Source organism: Lampetra fluviatilis, chromosome 9 (genome assembly GCF_964198595.1).
Source record: "Lampetra fluviatilis chromosome 9, kcLamFluv1.1, whole genome shotgun sequence".
In the NCBI taxonomy this organism is placed as follows: domain Eukaryota; kingdom Metazoa; phylum Chordata; class Hyperoartia; order Petromyzontiformes; family Petromyzontidae; genus Lampetra; species Lampetra fluviatilis.
In genome coordinates, this window is record NC_136283.1 from 117,203 (window position 1) to 133,756 (window position 16,554).

At 48.0% G+C, this 16,554-nt stretch overlaps 1 protein-coding gene across 2 annotated transcripts in view; it reads right to left on the bottom strand.

Moving 5' to 3' along the window:
• Nucleotides 1-16,554, bottom strand: part of LOC144934085 (testican-3-like) — a 213,654-nt gene that overhangs the window by 22,701 nt on the left and 174,399 nt on the right. For both annotated transcript variants that reach the window (XM_078859462.1, XM_078859463.1), the window contains one exon: nucleotides 3,330-3,438. In XM_078859462.1, coding sequence (XP_078715588.1) covers nucleotides 3,330-3,438 — 109 coding nt within the window. The remainder of the gene's footprint in view (nucleotides 1-3,329; nucleotides 3,439-16,554) is intronic.

A 16,554-nucleotide genomic window follows, 5' to 3' on the forward strand; every position in this document is an offset into this window, starting at 1 on the left:
GTTTTACAATTATTAAATAAACATTTGATCCATGGCTCCAACATGCCGGGGCATTTGTTGTCGCTGCAGGATTTGCAGTGAAGGCAACGATCATTACTCAGTGGCATGACACACAGAGTGCGGCGAGTGAGATACACTACCCCCGTGGCGACACCTTGATTCATGCATCCAGACAAGAAGAACAGCCACGGAAATAAAACAAAAGCAAAGGCTGACGATGTTTATCATAACCAATGGCCATGTCGCTCGACTCTCACCATCAACCCCCCCTCGTCTGGGCCGCTGTGCTTGGGACCCCAGTGCAGTTTCTAACGGCAGCCCAGGTGCATAATGGGAATATGGATTTTGTGCAATATAGGGGTAGAGTTAAGCTGGAATAGCCAATCATTTCAGTTATAGATTACTCTACCGATAATGATTTTGATTACTCGTTGGGGAAAAAACGTTCCTCTGTTGCCACGTGCGTCGTTGGATGGGACGTGATGTTTGGGGTTTTGTTGATGTCATCGGCATCATTAGCCAAGTTGCGCTGGGGGCATGGCTAATAGGGGTTTCCTGCCTTCAGGAGGCAGCATGTGGGGGCGCTCACAATATTCTTAAAAGGACCCAAGTAATCAATTACAATAGAGCAGCCGACTACAATCTTTAGTCAATCGATGCAATCTACGATTCGTTCCAAGTCTATATGTGAGGCGGATCATGGCCACGTGATGCATGCGGAGGCACTGCCGCCATGGCTATGACGCAAACATCGCACACCTTTACGTGCGCCCCAACGTCATGCATGCTGTGCATGAGTTGGGCCCAAAAGCGGGATTTGCCATGTTTTTGGAGCATAGTAAATCTGGCTTGACTCAAGGTCAGTCACAAATTGGTGGTGACATTTTGAAAGACATGGAACCATTAAAGCATCATTAGGCAATTGCCTGATGAACTTTGCGACAAGGGATTTCTGATCAAATAGTTATTTTTGTTTGACCTTATTATAAGTCCCCCACCCCAGGCAACCATGAATTCAATTATTAAATTGTTCTTACACCTAAATGCACTGTATGAAAGTTGCTATTCTCAAGTTTAATTTGTCTAGTCAAGTTAAAATTGTCCAGTCGTTATGAATTCAATTACATCCTCTTTATTTCTTTCATGTAACCTCTGAATATACATTTTTCACAATGCATTCTGTCCACCGTAATTTTCCTCGTTGCTACTTAATTGCTTCATGAGTCATCCTTACTTGCCACTATGTGCCAACACATAAGGCCATGTTTGCTCATTTCAGCTTTCCATCACACAACACTAACCGGGCATGCTCACTGTAACTTCGGCATGCCGGCTGTAATTTAACCGCATGCCAAACCGAGACCTCAGAGCCGCCGTGACTTACAGCAGCTCGGAGTGCAGTGATAGATTCATCAGACCGCCAAGAATGAAATCACATTGATTAGTGGAGTCTTTCATCTCACATAATGGCTTTCCCCCTCACTGCCCTGCTTTTGGTCACACACGGGCAATAGTGAACAAAAATGTACGAAATGAGAAAAGACCACTCAGACCATCGAGCTGCCTCCATGGCGGATTGGAAGATGGATTAACACAGTGCGCACTGGCTCCCCACCACACACGGCATTCCCAGGAACCACGGGTAGCGATGAGATTCATCATAATGTACTGTGTGGTGCTGTCACTGACGTGAGCAGCAGAGACAGAATGGAAATTCGTTCCAATCTGATCAAAGAGCAGTGAGTCCAACAATGAGGGACTCACTGTTGGACAACACTGCGCGGGTGATTTGCAAGTCAAGAAATTGGGTCGTGGTGTCACGGTGATACATATGTAGTGACTTAACTCGGAGATGCTAAGAGGTGGAGGCACTTCTTTTATTTAACCAAGCACCCTTTGCACAATACACACCCTACCACAAAAGAGTTTTTTTTTGGGTTAGACCACGTAAATATCTAAATGTGTCATTAAACCCGCCACCACCCGACACAGCCAACTAGAAAGGGTTGTCATGTAAACAGAACGTGCCAATTCGTCAATTGTACAGCACACCGGTATGTTGGAGAGCCAAGCCACAACATTCACCATCTGAGTACGAGGTTTCGCCAGTAATTACAACTAGCTTCATCAGGCGACAGCCAGATTTGTGGAGAAGTCTAACTGTTTCGTTCCTTATATAGAGGCGTAGATGTGGTGAACACGCTTCTGCGCTCTTGTGCCACGTGGGCGGGGGGGATTACTAAGGCAACGTACATTATGCATTATGCTAGCTCTTTGAACATGTCCTTCCACTCTGTTGTGTGTATTAAAATAGCCGTACCAGCTGGTACGGCTCATTTATACATTTATACACAACTCTACGTGGGTTGCTCGCCTATACACAACACTAACCGTCTAACACTGACGGCGCTGAACCGAGACAGCCAACTACCGTCTAACAGCGAAATATCGAGTGAAGACGACAGAGACGATGGCAATGATCTTCAACAGCACGACGGAGATCCCACTCGAAACGACAGCCCCGAGCTCTCGCTCAGGGCCACCTTTATGCTCCCAGGGGCGTGGCCTCGCTCCACTTAGGCCACGCCCCCTCTCTAGAACCTACCAGCGGGTTCCCGGGGCTTCCCCCTGTCCCCCTTCCGTAACCTTTCCCCCAAATATCCCCTCTGGTGTATCCCCTGGCCTGCTGACGTCAGGGCTGCTGTAAGCCGCAGATCTCCTGCCCTGCCAGCAGCCAGCGCTATGCTGCTACATTACTTATTCTATGTCACTACACATAGAGTAGCTGAAGCGCAGGTGTGAGGCTGGCTCTTGTCTGATGTCATCAATGCCTATCAAGGCAACTCAGAGCCAAACACAGCAATGGATAGTCATCAATGGTAACGGACAGGGTGTTGATGATAAGAGTGGTGAGGGGATAGGTTAGTGAGGGATTCAGTTGTGGGGGGTAGAGCGGTAACGAGTATGGCAGTGATTAGTAGGCGGTCAGTAGGTGAGCGCGCTGACAAGCAGGGTGGTGAGGGATATTGAGATGAAGGTTATGGTGGTGAGGAGTAGAGTTCTGAGGGGTTGGGTGGTGAGTATAGTAGTGAGAAGTTGGGTAGTGAAGAATAAGTGCTATGAGGTGGGGTCACGATGGATGGTGTGGTGAGGAGTATACGGTAGTGACTAATAGGGTGGTGAGGAGTCGTGATTGGACGTGTGGTGAGAAGCAGGGCATTAAGATGTTAGAGCAATGCTGGGGCATGGTGGTGAGGAGACGTCTGGTGGGGGTCGAGGCGTTTGGTTAGGGTCGAGGAGGTGGGGAGGAGGTGACGACGCCGCCTTACCTTTGTCGCTTGTGCTGGGGGTGCTGTTCTCCGTGTGGCAGGGGCACGAGGTGGCACACTTCACCGCCATCTGCTTTCTGGTCACACACGCCTGGTACTCCAGCTTGCACTGAAACAACAGCGGGCAAACAAACACCACGCAGTGGTTACGGTTTACTTTACTACCCTCCCACCTTCCTAACGTGCATCCTCTAATTACAAGAAGAGTAACGATGAAGATTTGCATTTATTGAGAGCTTAAAATGCCACGGCATCTCGGAACGCTTATGCAACTCAAAAAAAATATTTAAATGGCCATTACTGTGGAGTGACACAATTTTTAAATGGCAAAGAAATACTCCAAAGGTAATTTTAGGTGTTCCAGGATAGCATTCTCGTGATTTCACTTTAATATCAGACTGAAAAATTGTATTGCGAATGCTGATGTTAGCAGGGCACTGACGGAGCCCCTGACTGATTTTAAGAGTTTCAAATTTTAGTTTATGAAGCTTCATACTCACGTCGGACAGCTGTCGATATTTATTATACATGGCCTTTACAGTAATGTGATATGCTTATGGTATTTCTAAGATATAACATATTCAAATTGAGGTAGCGATGGTGCAGTAGTTTTAGCACACTGTGCTATGAACTAGGCCACCTGCGATTAATTCCTCGTCAGAGATAACAGCAGTGGTATCTGAACCGGTTCTGGGACACAAACCCCTTTCGTGAACTGGTGCCGGCCAGCATGGTGAGTTATGGTCCAACAGCGCCTCATAATAATAGACATTTGCAAGGCGCATTTCATCCACAGATCCCAATATGTCATGTATGGAAAGTAGCAAATAATCAGAACCAGGCTAAACCGACAGAACTTGGGGCTGAAGGCCAGTTTAAAGAAGTAAGTTTTCAAGAAAAACTGAAATAGCCGTAACGACTCTGATTGTCTTATTACGAAAGGCAAAGTGTTGTTCCACAGTCTGGGAGCTGCACTGGCAAAAGCCCCATCACACCAGGAACAGAGCCTTAACCTCGGAGTCCTTAGCAGAGGGTGGTCGCAAGATCTCGGGGACCTCGTTGGAGTGTAAACATGGATCAGTTCCTGCAAATATTGGTGTGCTAACCCATCGAGAGCCTTGTATTATCAGCAGCAGCAGGGTCTTATAGTCTGCGCATGCAAAGATAAGATAGTAGGTGTGATGTTCCTTAAAACGGTGTGCATAAGCACTCTAACAGCAGCATTCTGAACAAAATCCCGAAAAGTACTGTGTTGTGGTCATCAAGACGGGAGAACACGAAAGCATGGACCGGTCTCTCCGAGTCATTAGTTGACAGGAATCAAATAATGCATCGAAACTCTGTCAAGGTCAAATGTGACAACGTGGAGCCAACTGCGCCCCTCCTCCCCCGCTGCACCCCAAATTTCATTACATGCTCGTGAGCATTACTGCCAGTGCAAAGCAGAGTAGCGAGGGTGGCTTGGGAGTGAGGCGCAATGTCTGCCTCCGTTCTTGTCACCGCATGTGGCTTAAGCTGGTACCTGCTGCTGAAAAATGTTCCCCAGGCTCACACCCAGATCTCGGCAGATTACAGTTTGGTCAGAACAGAGGTCAGTGGGACCGACTGGAAGGTTTGTGTCATGCGAGCCATCCCATGAAGAAAAATATCGACTTCCTCTAGCCCCCAGAGCCATACAACCATTTCCTATGACTAATTTAAAAACTCTCTACGAGATCAGTGATTTTCCTGCGTGGAATATGTTTGGTCTAACGCGAATACTGGTCATGTTCCTGGGTGTGCACTTAAACTAATTGGAGCTGTTAAATTGGCACCGCTGTAAGGTGGCAATCAGCATAATTACAACGTTTCCACCTGAGGTCTCCTCTACTTTTTCTAGCCAAGTGTTCAGAGTTATATTTGTGTTAAATAAAAAGCAATACATTGTTACTTTTGAAAAAATGATTTTACCCCGAAAATCACTAATTTTGTTGATTAACCTGGGGGAGGCTTTTCATCAGATTAAAAACGCTAGATCAAAGCAATTATATATAATTTGATTTTTCCAACAATAGCGATGATGCTTGAAATCTTGTAATATGTATCTCCTCCCACTTCCCAAGATGTAGGTATGTGGAACTCCTTTCACACTGTACGTAGCCACAGAGCAGTGTGGAAACATCTCCATCACGAGTAGAAGAAGCAGATCAGGAAACTGAATAAAGCTGAGCAAAAAAAATATTTAAAACCCCTGTCATGATTCCCCAAGCTTTGACATGGGATGGATTAGAAACAAGGCGTCTTGCTTGAAGCTAAACTCCTAAGCTGCAGGCGCTGTTCGTCTGCGAGGGGCGTTGGGGCGCTGCCCCACTAAGCACCTAGAGATGAGAAATTATTTTTGGAATAAAAATACTTTTCTATAAATTGTTTTGTTGTTTAAAAAAAATAAACAAACGTGAATTACCAAAAGAAGATAACATTTTAAGTTGTTCATATTAGAAACCGCTGCAACACAGTCGGATTTGTGCCTCGGGGAGGTCTCTAGTTGGATGTGAAGGCGTCTGAGAGAGAGATTTCCCTTCTTCATTCGTTGCGATTCGCTTCACATCTTAGCCACGCCGTTTGAGACCCATTCAAGGCGGTGAAAAAGGCGCCTATGACTGTAACGACTATGTCACAACGCTAGAATATGGGACCTTTCTTTTCAGTATCAAATTAAAAGAATAGAGTTGACCCTTTCTGGCAAAATAATACAGGCTCTTTTGCTATGGTTGTCCCACCTGATGACGGAAGCTTGTGTTGCCTCCGTAACGTCGTGATTGAGTTATTTTTTAATTTTATTTTCACCTACTTGACTTTACCGAAACAACCAAGGAGTATGAATCCTTGCAGTCACGAAAACCTCAAATCTAGAAGAATAATACAGGTGTTAAGATGTTAGACCAGAGCAGACGAGAAAGCCTTTTGGCTTCGTCTGGTCTAATACTTTGAGACTAGGCTCTAAAAAAAGCTGTCTCTGGTGTGGACCAATCAGTTTCAAAGACAATGCAGAGATTATCGGAGTATGTTTTGTTTGCATGTTAACCACAAGTACGTGTAGTTAATGCAGACATAATTCCTTGCAAAAGGTTTTTGTTTGGTGTCTTAACATCTTAACACCTGTTTTATTGCCAGAAAGGGTAAAACCAATTATTATATCACAACGCTAGGTTGCACTGTGCAAATACAGTAAGGGAAAAAAGTATTTGATCCCCTGCTGATTTTGTACGTTTGCCCACTGACAAAGAAATGATCAGTCTATAATCTTAATGGCAGGTTTATTTGAACAGTGAGAGACAGAATAACAACAACAAAATCCAGAAAAACGCATGTCAAAAATGTTATAAATTGATTTGCATTTTAATGAGGGAAATAAGTATTTGACCCCCTCTCAATCAGAAAGATTTCTGGCTCCCAGGTGTCTTTTATACAGGTAATGAGCTGAGACTAGGAGCACACTTTTAAAGAAAGTGCTCCTAATCTCAGTTTCTTACCTGTACAAAAGACACCTGCTCTCAGAAGCAATCAATCAGATTTCAAACTCTCCATCATGGCCAAGACCAAAGAGCTCTCCAAGGATGTCAGGGACAAGATTGTAGACCTACACAAGGCTGGAATGGGCTACAAGACCATCGCCAAGCAGCTTGATGAGAAGGTGACAACAGTTGGTGCGATTATTCGCAAATGGAAGAAACACAAAAGAACTGTCAATCTCCCTCGGCCTGGGGCTCCATGCAAGATCTCACCTCGTGGAGTTGCAATGATCATGAGAACGGTGAGGAATCAGCCCAGAACTACACTGGAGGATCTTTTCAATGATCTCAAGGCAGCTGGGACCATAGTCACCAATAAAACAGTTGGTAACACACTACGCCGTGAAGGACTGAAATCCTGCAGTGCCCGCAAGGTCCCCCTGCTCAAGAAAGCACATATATATGCCCGTCTGAAGTTTGCCAATGAACATCTGAATGATTCAGAGGACAACTGGGTGAAAGTGTTGTGGTCAGATGAGACCAAAATGGAGCTCTTTGGCATCAACTCAACTCGCCGTGTTTGGAGGAGGAGGAATGCTGCCTATGATCCCAGGAACACCATCCCCACCGTCAAACATGGAGGTGGAAACATTATGCTTTGGGGGTGTTTTTCTGCTAAGGGGACAAGACAACTTCACCGCATCAAAGGGACGATGGACGGGGCCATGTACCGTCAAATCTTGGGTGAGAACCTCCTTTCCTCAGCCAGGGCATTGAAAATGGGTCGTGGATGGGTATTCCAGCATGACAATGACCCAAAACACATGGCCAAGGCAACAAAGGAGTGGCTCAAGAAGAAACACATTAAGGTCCTGGAGTGGCCTAGCCAGTCTCCAGACCTTAATCCCATAGCAAATCTGTGGAGGGAGCTGAAGGTTCAAGTTACCAAATGTCAGCCTCGAAACCTTAATTACTTGGAGAAGATCTGCAAAGAGGAGTGAGACAAATTCCCTCCTGAGATGTGTTCAAACCTAGTGGCCAACTACAAGACACGTCTGACCTCTGTGATTGCCAACAAGGGTTTTGCCACCAAGTACTAAGTCATGTTTTGCAGAGGGGTCAAATACTTATTTCCCTCATTAAAATGCAAATCAATTTATAACATTTTTACATGCGTTTTTCTGGATTTTGTTGTTGTTATTCTGTCTCTCACTGTTCAAATTAACCTACCATTAAAATTATAGACTGATCATTTCTTTGTCAGTGGGCAAACGTACAAAATCAGCAGGGGATCAAATACTTTTTTCCCTCACTGTATAGCAGGTCACGGCCTACATGCTCTCGGCTTTTGGCAGTGTCAAAGGGGTTGTGTAGTGTGGACTTGAGGGTCATGCGGACAACATTTGAGTGCTTTGTTGTTTTGTTTCGTATTGTTTATAAATGCCTACCGTTGGTAGATAAGACAGTTATATCACTTTCACGGGAAGGCCAATCACGTGACGAAGTTTTTATTCATTAGAACCCCATATTTTCCAAGGTCACTCACAACAGCCCCACCTAGCAGATATGTCACGAGCTACCAACTGCGAAGCCATGCATCCAGCCCATCCCATGTGAGTTTGAAGCTTTGTTACTGAGAAAACAAGAGTTGAATATTGCAGTCAGATGCCCGAGTGATGCCACGAGATCGATATTTTGGCATTGCTGGTCATGACCTGAAATACTTTTTTTATTTCTAGAACTTCAGAATTGTGTCAGCATGCCCAGGACAAATAGCCTAGGTGTAATTATTTTAATTTAAAATGTTAAATGCTTTCACACGCCAATACATATATGACGTATTTATATAATTATATATGATGGTAGAATGATTGTCACACAATTAGAAGATTGCGAGTTTAAACCCGAGTTGGGGTGGTGACTCAGCCCATCATCTCTCTAGGGATAATAAAATCAATACCACTTTGTGGGGAACTGAACAGTGGTTGTTCTATGGAGAGACTCGCCCAACGCCATGGGAATGTGGAATATCGACTCTGGTTCAGGGCTGTAAGAAGAAGAAGAGCACCAATTCCTCAATGCTCATTGGAGGAGGAAATATTTTTACTCTGACAGGATGCCAAGCTGTTCTGTTGTTTTTTCTTTAGCCCAGGGATCATTATTTTATACGGTCAATGAAGAGCAACTAATAGAGATTCAGTTCTGAGTAATTTAGCCATTTAGTTGCTTTGTGTGGGAGTTCGTGAATTGCAGACACACCCACTTACCCACCCACTGATTCTTCTACTCGTTCATTCACTCACTCTCTCAACCACTAACTCAATTACTAACTTACTCACTCAACCACTCACTCACCACCCACTCACTCACTCACCCACTCATTCAAGCACCCACCATCCCTTCATATTTATATTCAAAGCAGTGCGAACTACATGCTTTGGTTCATGCTTTCGTGTTTGCAGCCACAGTCGCACACAGTAAGATATTCTTTGATTTTGTAAGGGTTAGAATCTAACCCAGTGATTCTCAATTGCAATATTTGCAACGCCCCATGATCCACATCTTCATGATTACCAATCTATTCTATTCACAAGCAAATTAAGCTATTGTGCACGACGACATCTGTCTGATGGTTGGTAATCACGGAGAGCTGTGGTGTGAAGAGCCACAAGGACTGGAGTCGAGAAACTCTGCTCTCACCCAACACCTCGGATCCTGAGAGCTGCTGCTGAGCAAGAAATTCACGAGAGAACCTTCGTGTGCTATACAAAAAAAAATCCACATGCAATCATCGCTACTCATGAGGATTAATGGAGGGCACACTGAGAAGATATTTGCTACCAATGCTATGAAATTGTTGCGGTCACATTTGGCTTTGGAAAATAATAAATGTATGTGTACGTCTTCCAAAGCTAACCATATTGTGTAGTTGTTTTGTGACTGTGTGGAGAACGGTGAGGCAGTGGCTAGTGTGTGGTGCTACAAACCTGATTACTTGGGTTCGATTCCCAGCCATGGATAACATTAGTGGTGAGTGTTACCAGAACAAGTCCTGGGTTTCCACTCGGTCAACTCAGACTTATATGGGTACCTGGTGCGGTTCGTAAACATCCGCACTAGGGGGGAGACGAAGGCGATGGGCATGATCCTAGTCACTCCCACTCCTTTGTGCATCAATGTTTCTAGCTTGCGATACATACATCAATTCAGATGTGTGGGAATCAGATTGCTTTCTATTCATATGTTGGATGTAATTAGAATCACATAACCTTCCTCAGCCACGAAAGGCTGCTATGGCCATCACTATGCAAAAAAATAAACGATTATCTAATGGGATCGTAACTTATGATTTAATTGCAATGGAAGTGGGAGCATAATTGTTAAACCCATACTCACAGCGTTTTCCCCAACAGTCGAACCCTAACCAAAGGAACATTGCCTCTATCTTTGTGTATGTGTGCGCATGCACATTTAATGAAATACTCCACATACACACATGTGTTATTGCATTTCAGTGAGCAGAAGCTTATCTGTAAGATCATTGTTTCCGCCGATATAGCGGCACGAGACATGTCCTTTTGAGAATGCATCTTTGGCATGGCCACATGTATTTGGAATGGGCAATGTTACTCAAAAGGTAAAAAGTAAACAACGGAAAATTGGTGCCGTTTAACGGCAGATAGAAGCACGGAGTGTTTGCGGTTGAAGGGGGATGATAAGCTCAGCGGTGTAATAATCCTACCCATACTCCTACCTTGAGGTCCACCTCCCAGCAACTCATCATTGCAATGTTTTAGCAAATTCATGAGCTTATCACACTGAAAGTATGTGATTGGTCCAAAAAAAAAACAGCACCCTCTTTTAAAATGGAAGTTGCTAAAATTTGTAATAAATATCTATGACAACTTTGCCACAAACTATATTGTTTGCTTTGCTATCCTGCATAAAGCAAATTGTTTAATGGGTTGTACTTGAAAGCACAGAGCAAATGATGGCGGGTTTGTTTTGTTAATATGGTATTTTAATTATAATTATGGTGTGCATGTGTTCTGCAGAGATAACGCGTGTGTTTGTGCAATAGGTTGTGTGTTGGTTGCTTAATCCATGGATACCCAGACACGTTTGTGTTCATTGTCGTTTGTCAAATTTGCGAATGGAAGGACACTGATGCCACTTTGTACAGTGCAGTGTTTACCATGTGTGTTTGTTGTGTGCAGGAAAACATGTATCAATTTGTGTTTGGGTGTGTGTGTAGGAACGGTGGTGCAGTGATTAGCCTATTGTGCTACAAAGACCACCGAGCATGGTGTTGGCCACACCATCCCCTTATGTGTCATAAGTGCTCGCTAACAGCACTTGCCCTCACAGCTTGTTAAAGACTAACTTCAAGGGATATTTGTCTATGCATGTGTGTACATTCTAGGGATGAGTTGTGGATATAATAATTTCAGAGATTTCGATTTTCAATGGCAAATTTTAATATTTATTGTAATTTTCAACTTTCGGACGATTCAAATTGTGTACTGCTTAAAAATGTCTGTGTTAACAATTGTGTTGTCACCCAATACCAAGTGACACCACTTTTAGTGGCGAGAAATCGCGGAAGTGTTATACAAGTGATGTTATTAATAAAGGGAGATGTTTGTCTTTTACTATAATTGTGTGTGCTTTTGTTTATATGTATGTGTGTAGTAGGTGCTTCCTTACATGTGTAATGCGGGCGTAAACGACCTTCCGGAAGTGACGTCATGGGGGGAGAAGTTACGTCACGTGGGGGAGAGGGTAAGGGTCTATAAGGGGGGTAACCGGAAGCAGTCGGGAGTGATCGGGGACTGGGAGAAGTGAGAGGCCACGCAGGGCGAAGGGTGAGAGAGAGTGGCGAGGTCGCCACACACCCAAGCCAGGAGGATCGGCACCGTCGGCCAACGGTGACCGACCCTGGGGCAGGAGGAGCAGCGAGGAGGCTGCAGAGAGCAGTGGGTCTGCAAGGGAGGAGTCGGCAGCAGGGGTCTGCACGACGTGACAGCGGCGGGGCTGCTAGGAGGAAGTTGGGCTACGTGAGCGACAGCAGCCTGGGGCTGCAGAGTGTGGGCTATGTGAGCGACAGCAGCCTGGGGCTGCAGGGTGGAGAGTATATAGGGGAGTACCGTGAGGGAAAAGAGATCGAACCCAAATAAAGGACACAGGACAGAGAGAAGCGTCCGAGTCTTTTATTACACTGGTGTCAAAGTGTAACGGTATGGCTAAACAATTGAGAAAAAATAATATTCCGTCTCCGGCATCGGCTTCATCTTCCGACGACGATGACCTTCCTCCTGCGGTGGATCCGACTCTGGCAGAGGAGGAGATCCGTGCTGGAACGAGTGCGGGTCCAGGGGTCCAAGATGTCGCCGCGTCGGCGGACCAGTCTGCACCAAAGGACGCGGATTTGAGATGGAGTCAGATGGCGGAGCAACTTGAGACTCTCAAGAACGTGCTTGCACAGTTGTGTGCGCTTGTTACGCCGAGGACGGCGTCGGAAGGCGATGTTGGTGGTCCGCAGGAGCCCCGGTTGTCTTCAATGTCGACGCCATCAGCCACGCGGCATGAAGACGCCATCTTGGGCGTGGCGCACGACGGAAGGCGGGAAGCCGCCATTTTGGGCCCTCCGCGATGGAAGGCCGCCATCTTGTCGACACCACGCTGCGACGCCATGTTGAACATGCCACCGGAAGAGTCAGCGGCTGGAGGGAACGCGCCAAGGCGTCGCAGTCGTCACCTAACGACTGTCAAGGAATTCTCCATCGGGGGCGATTGGAGTGCGTTCGCCTGCAGATTTTTGACAGCGGTGCGCTCGGCGGGGTGGACTGACGCCGAGGCATTAGAAGTTCTTCCAACTCTCCTTGATGATGAGTCCGTTAGATTCTTTCGCTCTATAAAAGCCGCGAAGAAGAAAACATTGCGTGGTGTGTTCGACGAAATGGCTGATGCTTACGAGCCGCCGGATGACGCTCATCGCCGGTTTGCACAACGACAACGCGCACCCGAGGAGTCTCCGGTGGTGTATAGGGGCGCGGTACTGGAGCTGGCAATGGCCGCATACCCGGAGATGGAGCCTGACCTGTTGGAACCTCTCATCCTTGGGAAGATGTTGGAGTTGTCCCGGGATCTCGGCATTCCCATGCCGGTGTGCGGTCACGAGAAGCTCACATCCCGGGCTGCGGCTAAGTGTCTGGACGCCCAGTTCAACCTGCGCCGGTGGAAGCAGGTTACGGCGTGGACGGGTGGGCCCATCGTCGAAGGGGGAGCCGTTGGTTGGGACCCCAAGAATGCGGTTTATGTGCCGGACGACAGGAGCCCGCAGGAGCTGTCGGCTGCCGCTGCTCCGTGGCCGGAGCCGCGGGCTGCGCCGCCGACACGGCCGCGTCGGGACGGGGCGCCCGCAGCAAGGCGCAACAACATCGACTGCTTTCGCTGCGGGCATAAGGGCCATTATGCCAGGGACTGCTGGGCCCGCGTCCCGGGTCCGCCCCAGCAGGAGGCCTCGACAGCGGCCGCTCCAAGGAAGGATTCGCCAGCACAGGCAAGTCGGTGCGCACTAGACACCCGGCAAGGCTTGACACCTCACTCATCACCGTTGTCATGCGATCCGGGTGTTTTTAATAACGGGAGACCATTGACTGTGCCTTGTCGTTCGGTAAAGCAGTGGCGTAAGTTGGCTCGGCGGGTCGTCGCGGCCGCTACCGGTTCGTCCACCGTACCTGGGTCGATACAAGGGGTGGACGTACGGATTTTGGTAGATTCCGGAGTGTCCGCGACCATTATTTCGGATGTAATATTCCATCTCTTGAACATCCCACCAGGGGCCGTGAGTCCGGCTTATGCTTCCTGCGTCGCCGCGAACGGGGGTAGCATGGGCATTGTGGGCCAGGTGTACGCTACAATTGCTATCGGGGGAGTGTCGGCCTCGGGTATTGTGTTAATTTCGAGGTCTCTTGCGGTTCCTTGTTTATTAGGGACCGATTTTCTGGCCAAAATGCCCATTTTAATTAGAATCAATGAGAACTGCATTCAATTACCGGAAGGCCGTAAAATTGCCTTTTTGCCGTCGCCCTGGGGGCGACCTGCTCCTGTCGCCCAGGTGCATGCGTTGTCCGAAGTGTCTGTGGATATTCCACCTGGCTCACAGATTCTCATTCCTTTGCGTTATCGGAAGCCTGTACCTGGTCGTCAAGGAGCGATTGGGGTTTTGTTGTCACCGTCCGCCACCATCACGGGTGGATCGGCGCTCGTTGGGGCACAAACTATTGTTAGGCCAAACCAGCAGCCGTTTTTGCAGGTGCTTAACACGAGTGCCGAAAGCGTGTGTGTGCCGGCGGGTACCGTTGTGGCACATGCCACTACTGCGTTTACAGCTCATGATGATCTGTCCGGCCGGGGGGTTGTTGGAGGTGTTTCGGGGCCCGGAGCTGTGGATGACCGCTGGATTGCTGAATTGTGTGGGGAGAATTCAGCTCTTTCTGGGGAACAGCGTTGTGCGATTCGTAAATTGTTATCGAGCTATTCTGATGTGTTTAGTTCCGATGATTTGGACTTAGGACGCACCTCGTTGCTTTACCATCATATTGACACAGGGGACGCTGCCCCTATTCGGTTGAACTCGCATCGGATGAGTCCGGCTGAGCGAGAGCATGTTCGAGGGGCAGTGGATGACATGTTGGCTGCGGACATAATATCTCCGTCTAACAGCCCATGGGGCGCACCTGTTGTTTTGGTCAAGAAAAAAGATGGCAAATTGCGATTTTGTGTAGACTTTCGTAAATTAAATAAGGTGTCGGTGGCAGATGCGTATCCCCTGCCGCGTATGGACGACTCTCTCGATGCCTTGTTGGGGGCGAAGTTCTTTTCAACGCTAGATCTCTCTTCGGGCTTCTGGCAGCTTCCCCTCGACGAGTCCTCGCGGGAAAAGACTGCTTTCCGTACGCCGCAGGGGTTATTTCAATTTAACTGTCTTGCGATGGGGCTGAATGCGGCCCCTGCCACTTTTCAGAGGTTGATGGAGTTGGTGTTAACGGGGTTGCAGTGGGAGACATGTCTTATATATTTGGACGATATTATCATTTTCAGCCGCACATTTGACGAGCATTTATCGCGGTTGGAGGCCGTGTTCACCAGGATGCGTTCTGCTAATTTGAAATTTAAGCCCAAGAAATGTCACCTGCTGCAACACTCCGTACGTTATTTGGGCCACATCGTCAGTGCGGACGGGGTGGCCACGGATCCGGACAAAACTGCGTGCGTCCGTGACTGGCCAACCCCTGCCACGGTGGGGGATGTGCGTCGGTTTTTGGGGTTCGCCTCATATTATCGGAGGTTTGTTCCAAATTTTGCTACGATCGCAAGGCCTTTGCATCTCCTGATGGGTAAAGGACACAAGTTTGCTTGGGGACCCCCGGAGGAGGCGGCGTTTCGAGGCCTACGCGATCTATTGGCTACGGCACCGACGTTGGATTATCCGTATTTTGTGCATCCCTTCATTCTGGATACGGACGCGAGTGACACGGGTATTGGGGCGGTGTTATCTCAGTCCAAAGATGGTGTAGAATGCGTGGTCGCGTATGGTAGCCGGGTTTTGTCTCCCGCTGAAACCCGCTACTGTGTCACTCGCAGGGAACTTATGGCTATTGTTTTTTTTCTCCGCCAATTTCGACCGTATCTGTACGGTCGTTCGTTTATTGTTCGCACGGATCATGCGGCCTTGCAGTATGCTCTTAAAATGGACCAACCATCCGGCCAGCTGGCGCGATGGTTGGACACGCTGCAAGAATTTTCCTTCCAAATTCACCATCGGAAGGGAGTGCGTCACGCTAATGCGGACGCACTTTCCAGGCTGCCGCAGCGATCCCCTTGCGCATGTGCGTCGGGGACGCATAGGTGTGGCCCGATTCAGCACCCCCTCCGCCTGTCGCGCTGGCAGTCGAAGTGCCGTAAGCTCCACTTGAGCCGGGGCCGGCTGATGGGGGACCGGCTGATGGCATTCTACATCTCCCGAGGTCTGTGTGGATTCGGGAACAGATGTTGGATGATTCCTTGGGAACGTTACGTAAGCGGCCTGTCAAGGGGAGTGGGCGACTCTGTGCGGGCGGCGTGCTGGAAACCGCTCTCCGTGATGGCTTGCTGATGTGGAGGGAAGGGATGCAGGAACGCTGGCGTCTGGTTGTACCGGCATCATTGCGGTACGAATTGATTAGGACTCTGCATTGTGACACGCTTTTACATCTGGGGGTGCAGAAGACGCTATTGACGCTGCAGCGAGACTACTATTGGCACGGCATGACGACGGATGTCGTCGGGCACGTTCGCGCGTGTCCCGATTGTGCCCACCGTAAGCCGCCTAAACATCCATATGTACCGCCGATACAATCCATCCAGGTGTCTCGAGTTAATGAGTTGGTGGCGTTAGATATTTTTGGACCCTTTCCGCCATCCGCTAGGGGAAATAAATATTTGCTGGTAGGGGTGGAGTACCTCTCCCGCTGGCCGGTGGCCTGGCCTTTGCCTGACCAGTCAGCGGCGTCTATCACGGACGCCTTTCTTTTTGGGTATGTTATGAACAAAGGGGCGCCGGAGAGGCTCCTTACAGACCAAGGCCGGAATTTTTCCTCCAAACTGTTGGGGGAGGTGTGTGCGGCGCTGGGTACAAAAAAATACGGACATCTCCCTACCACCCACAAACGGATGGTATGGTGGAACGG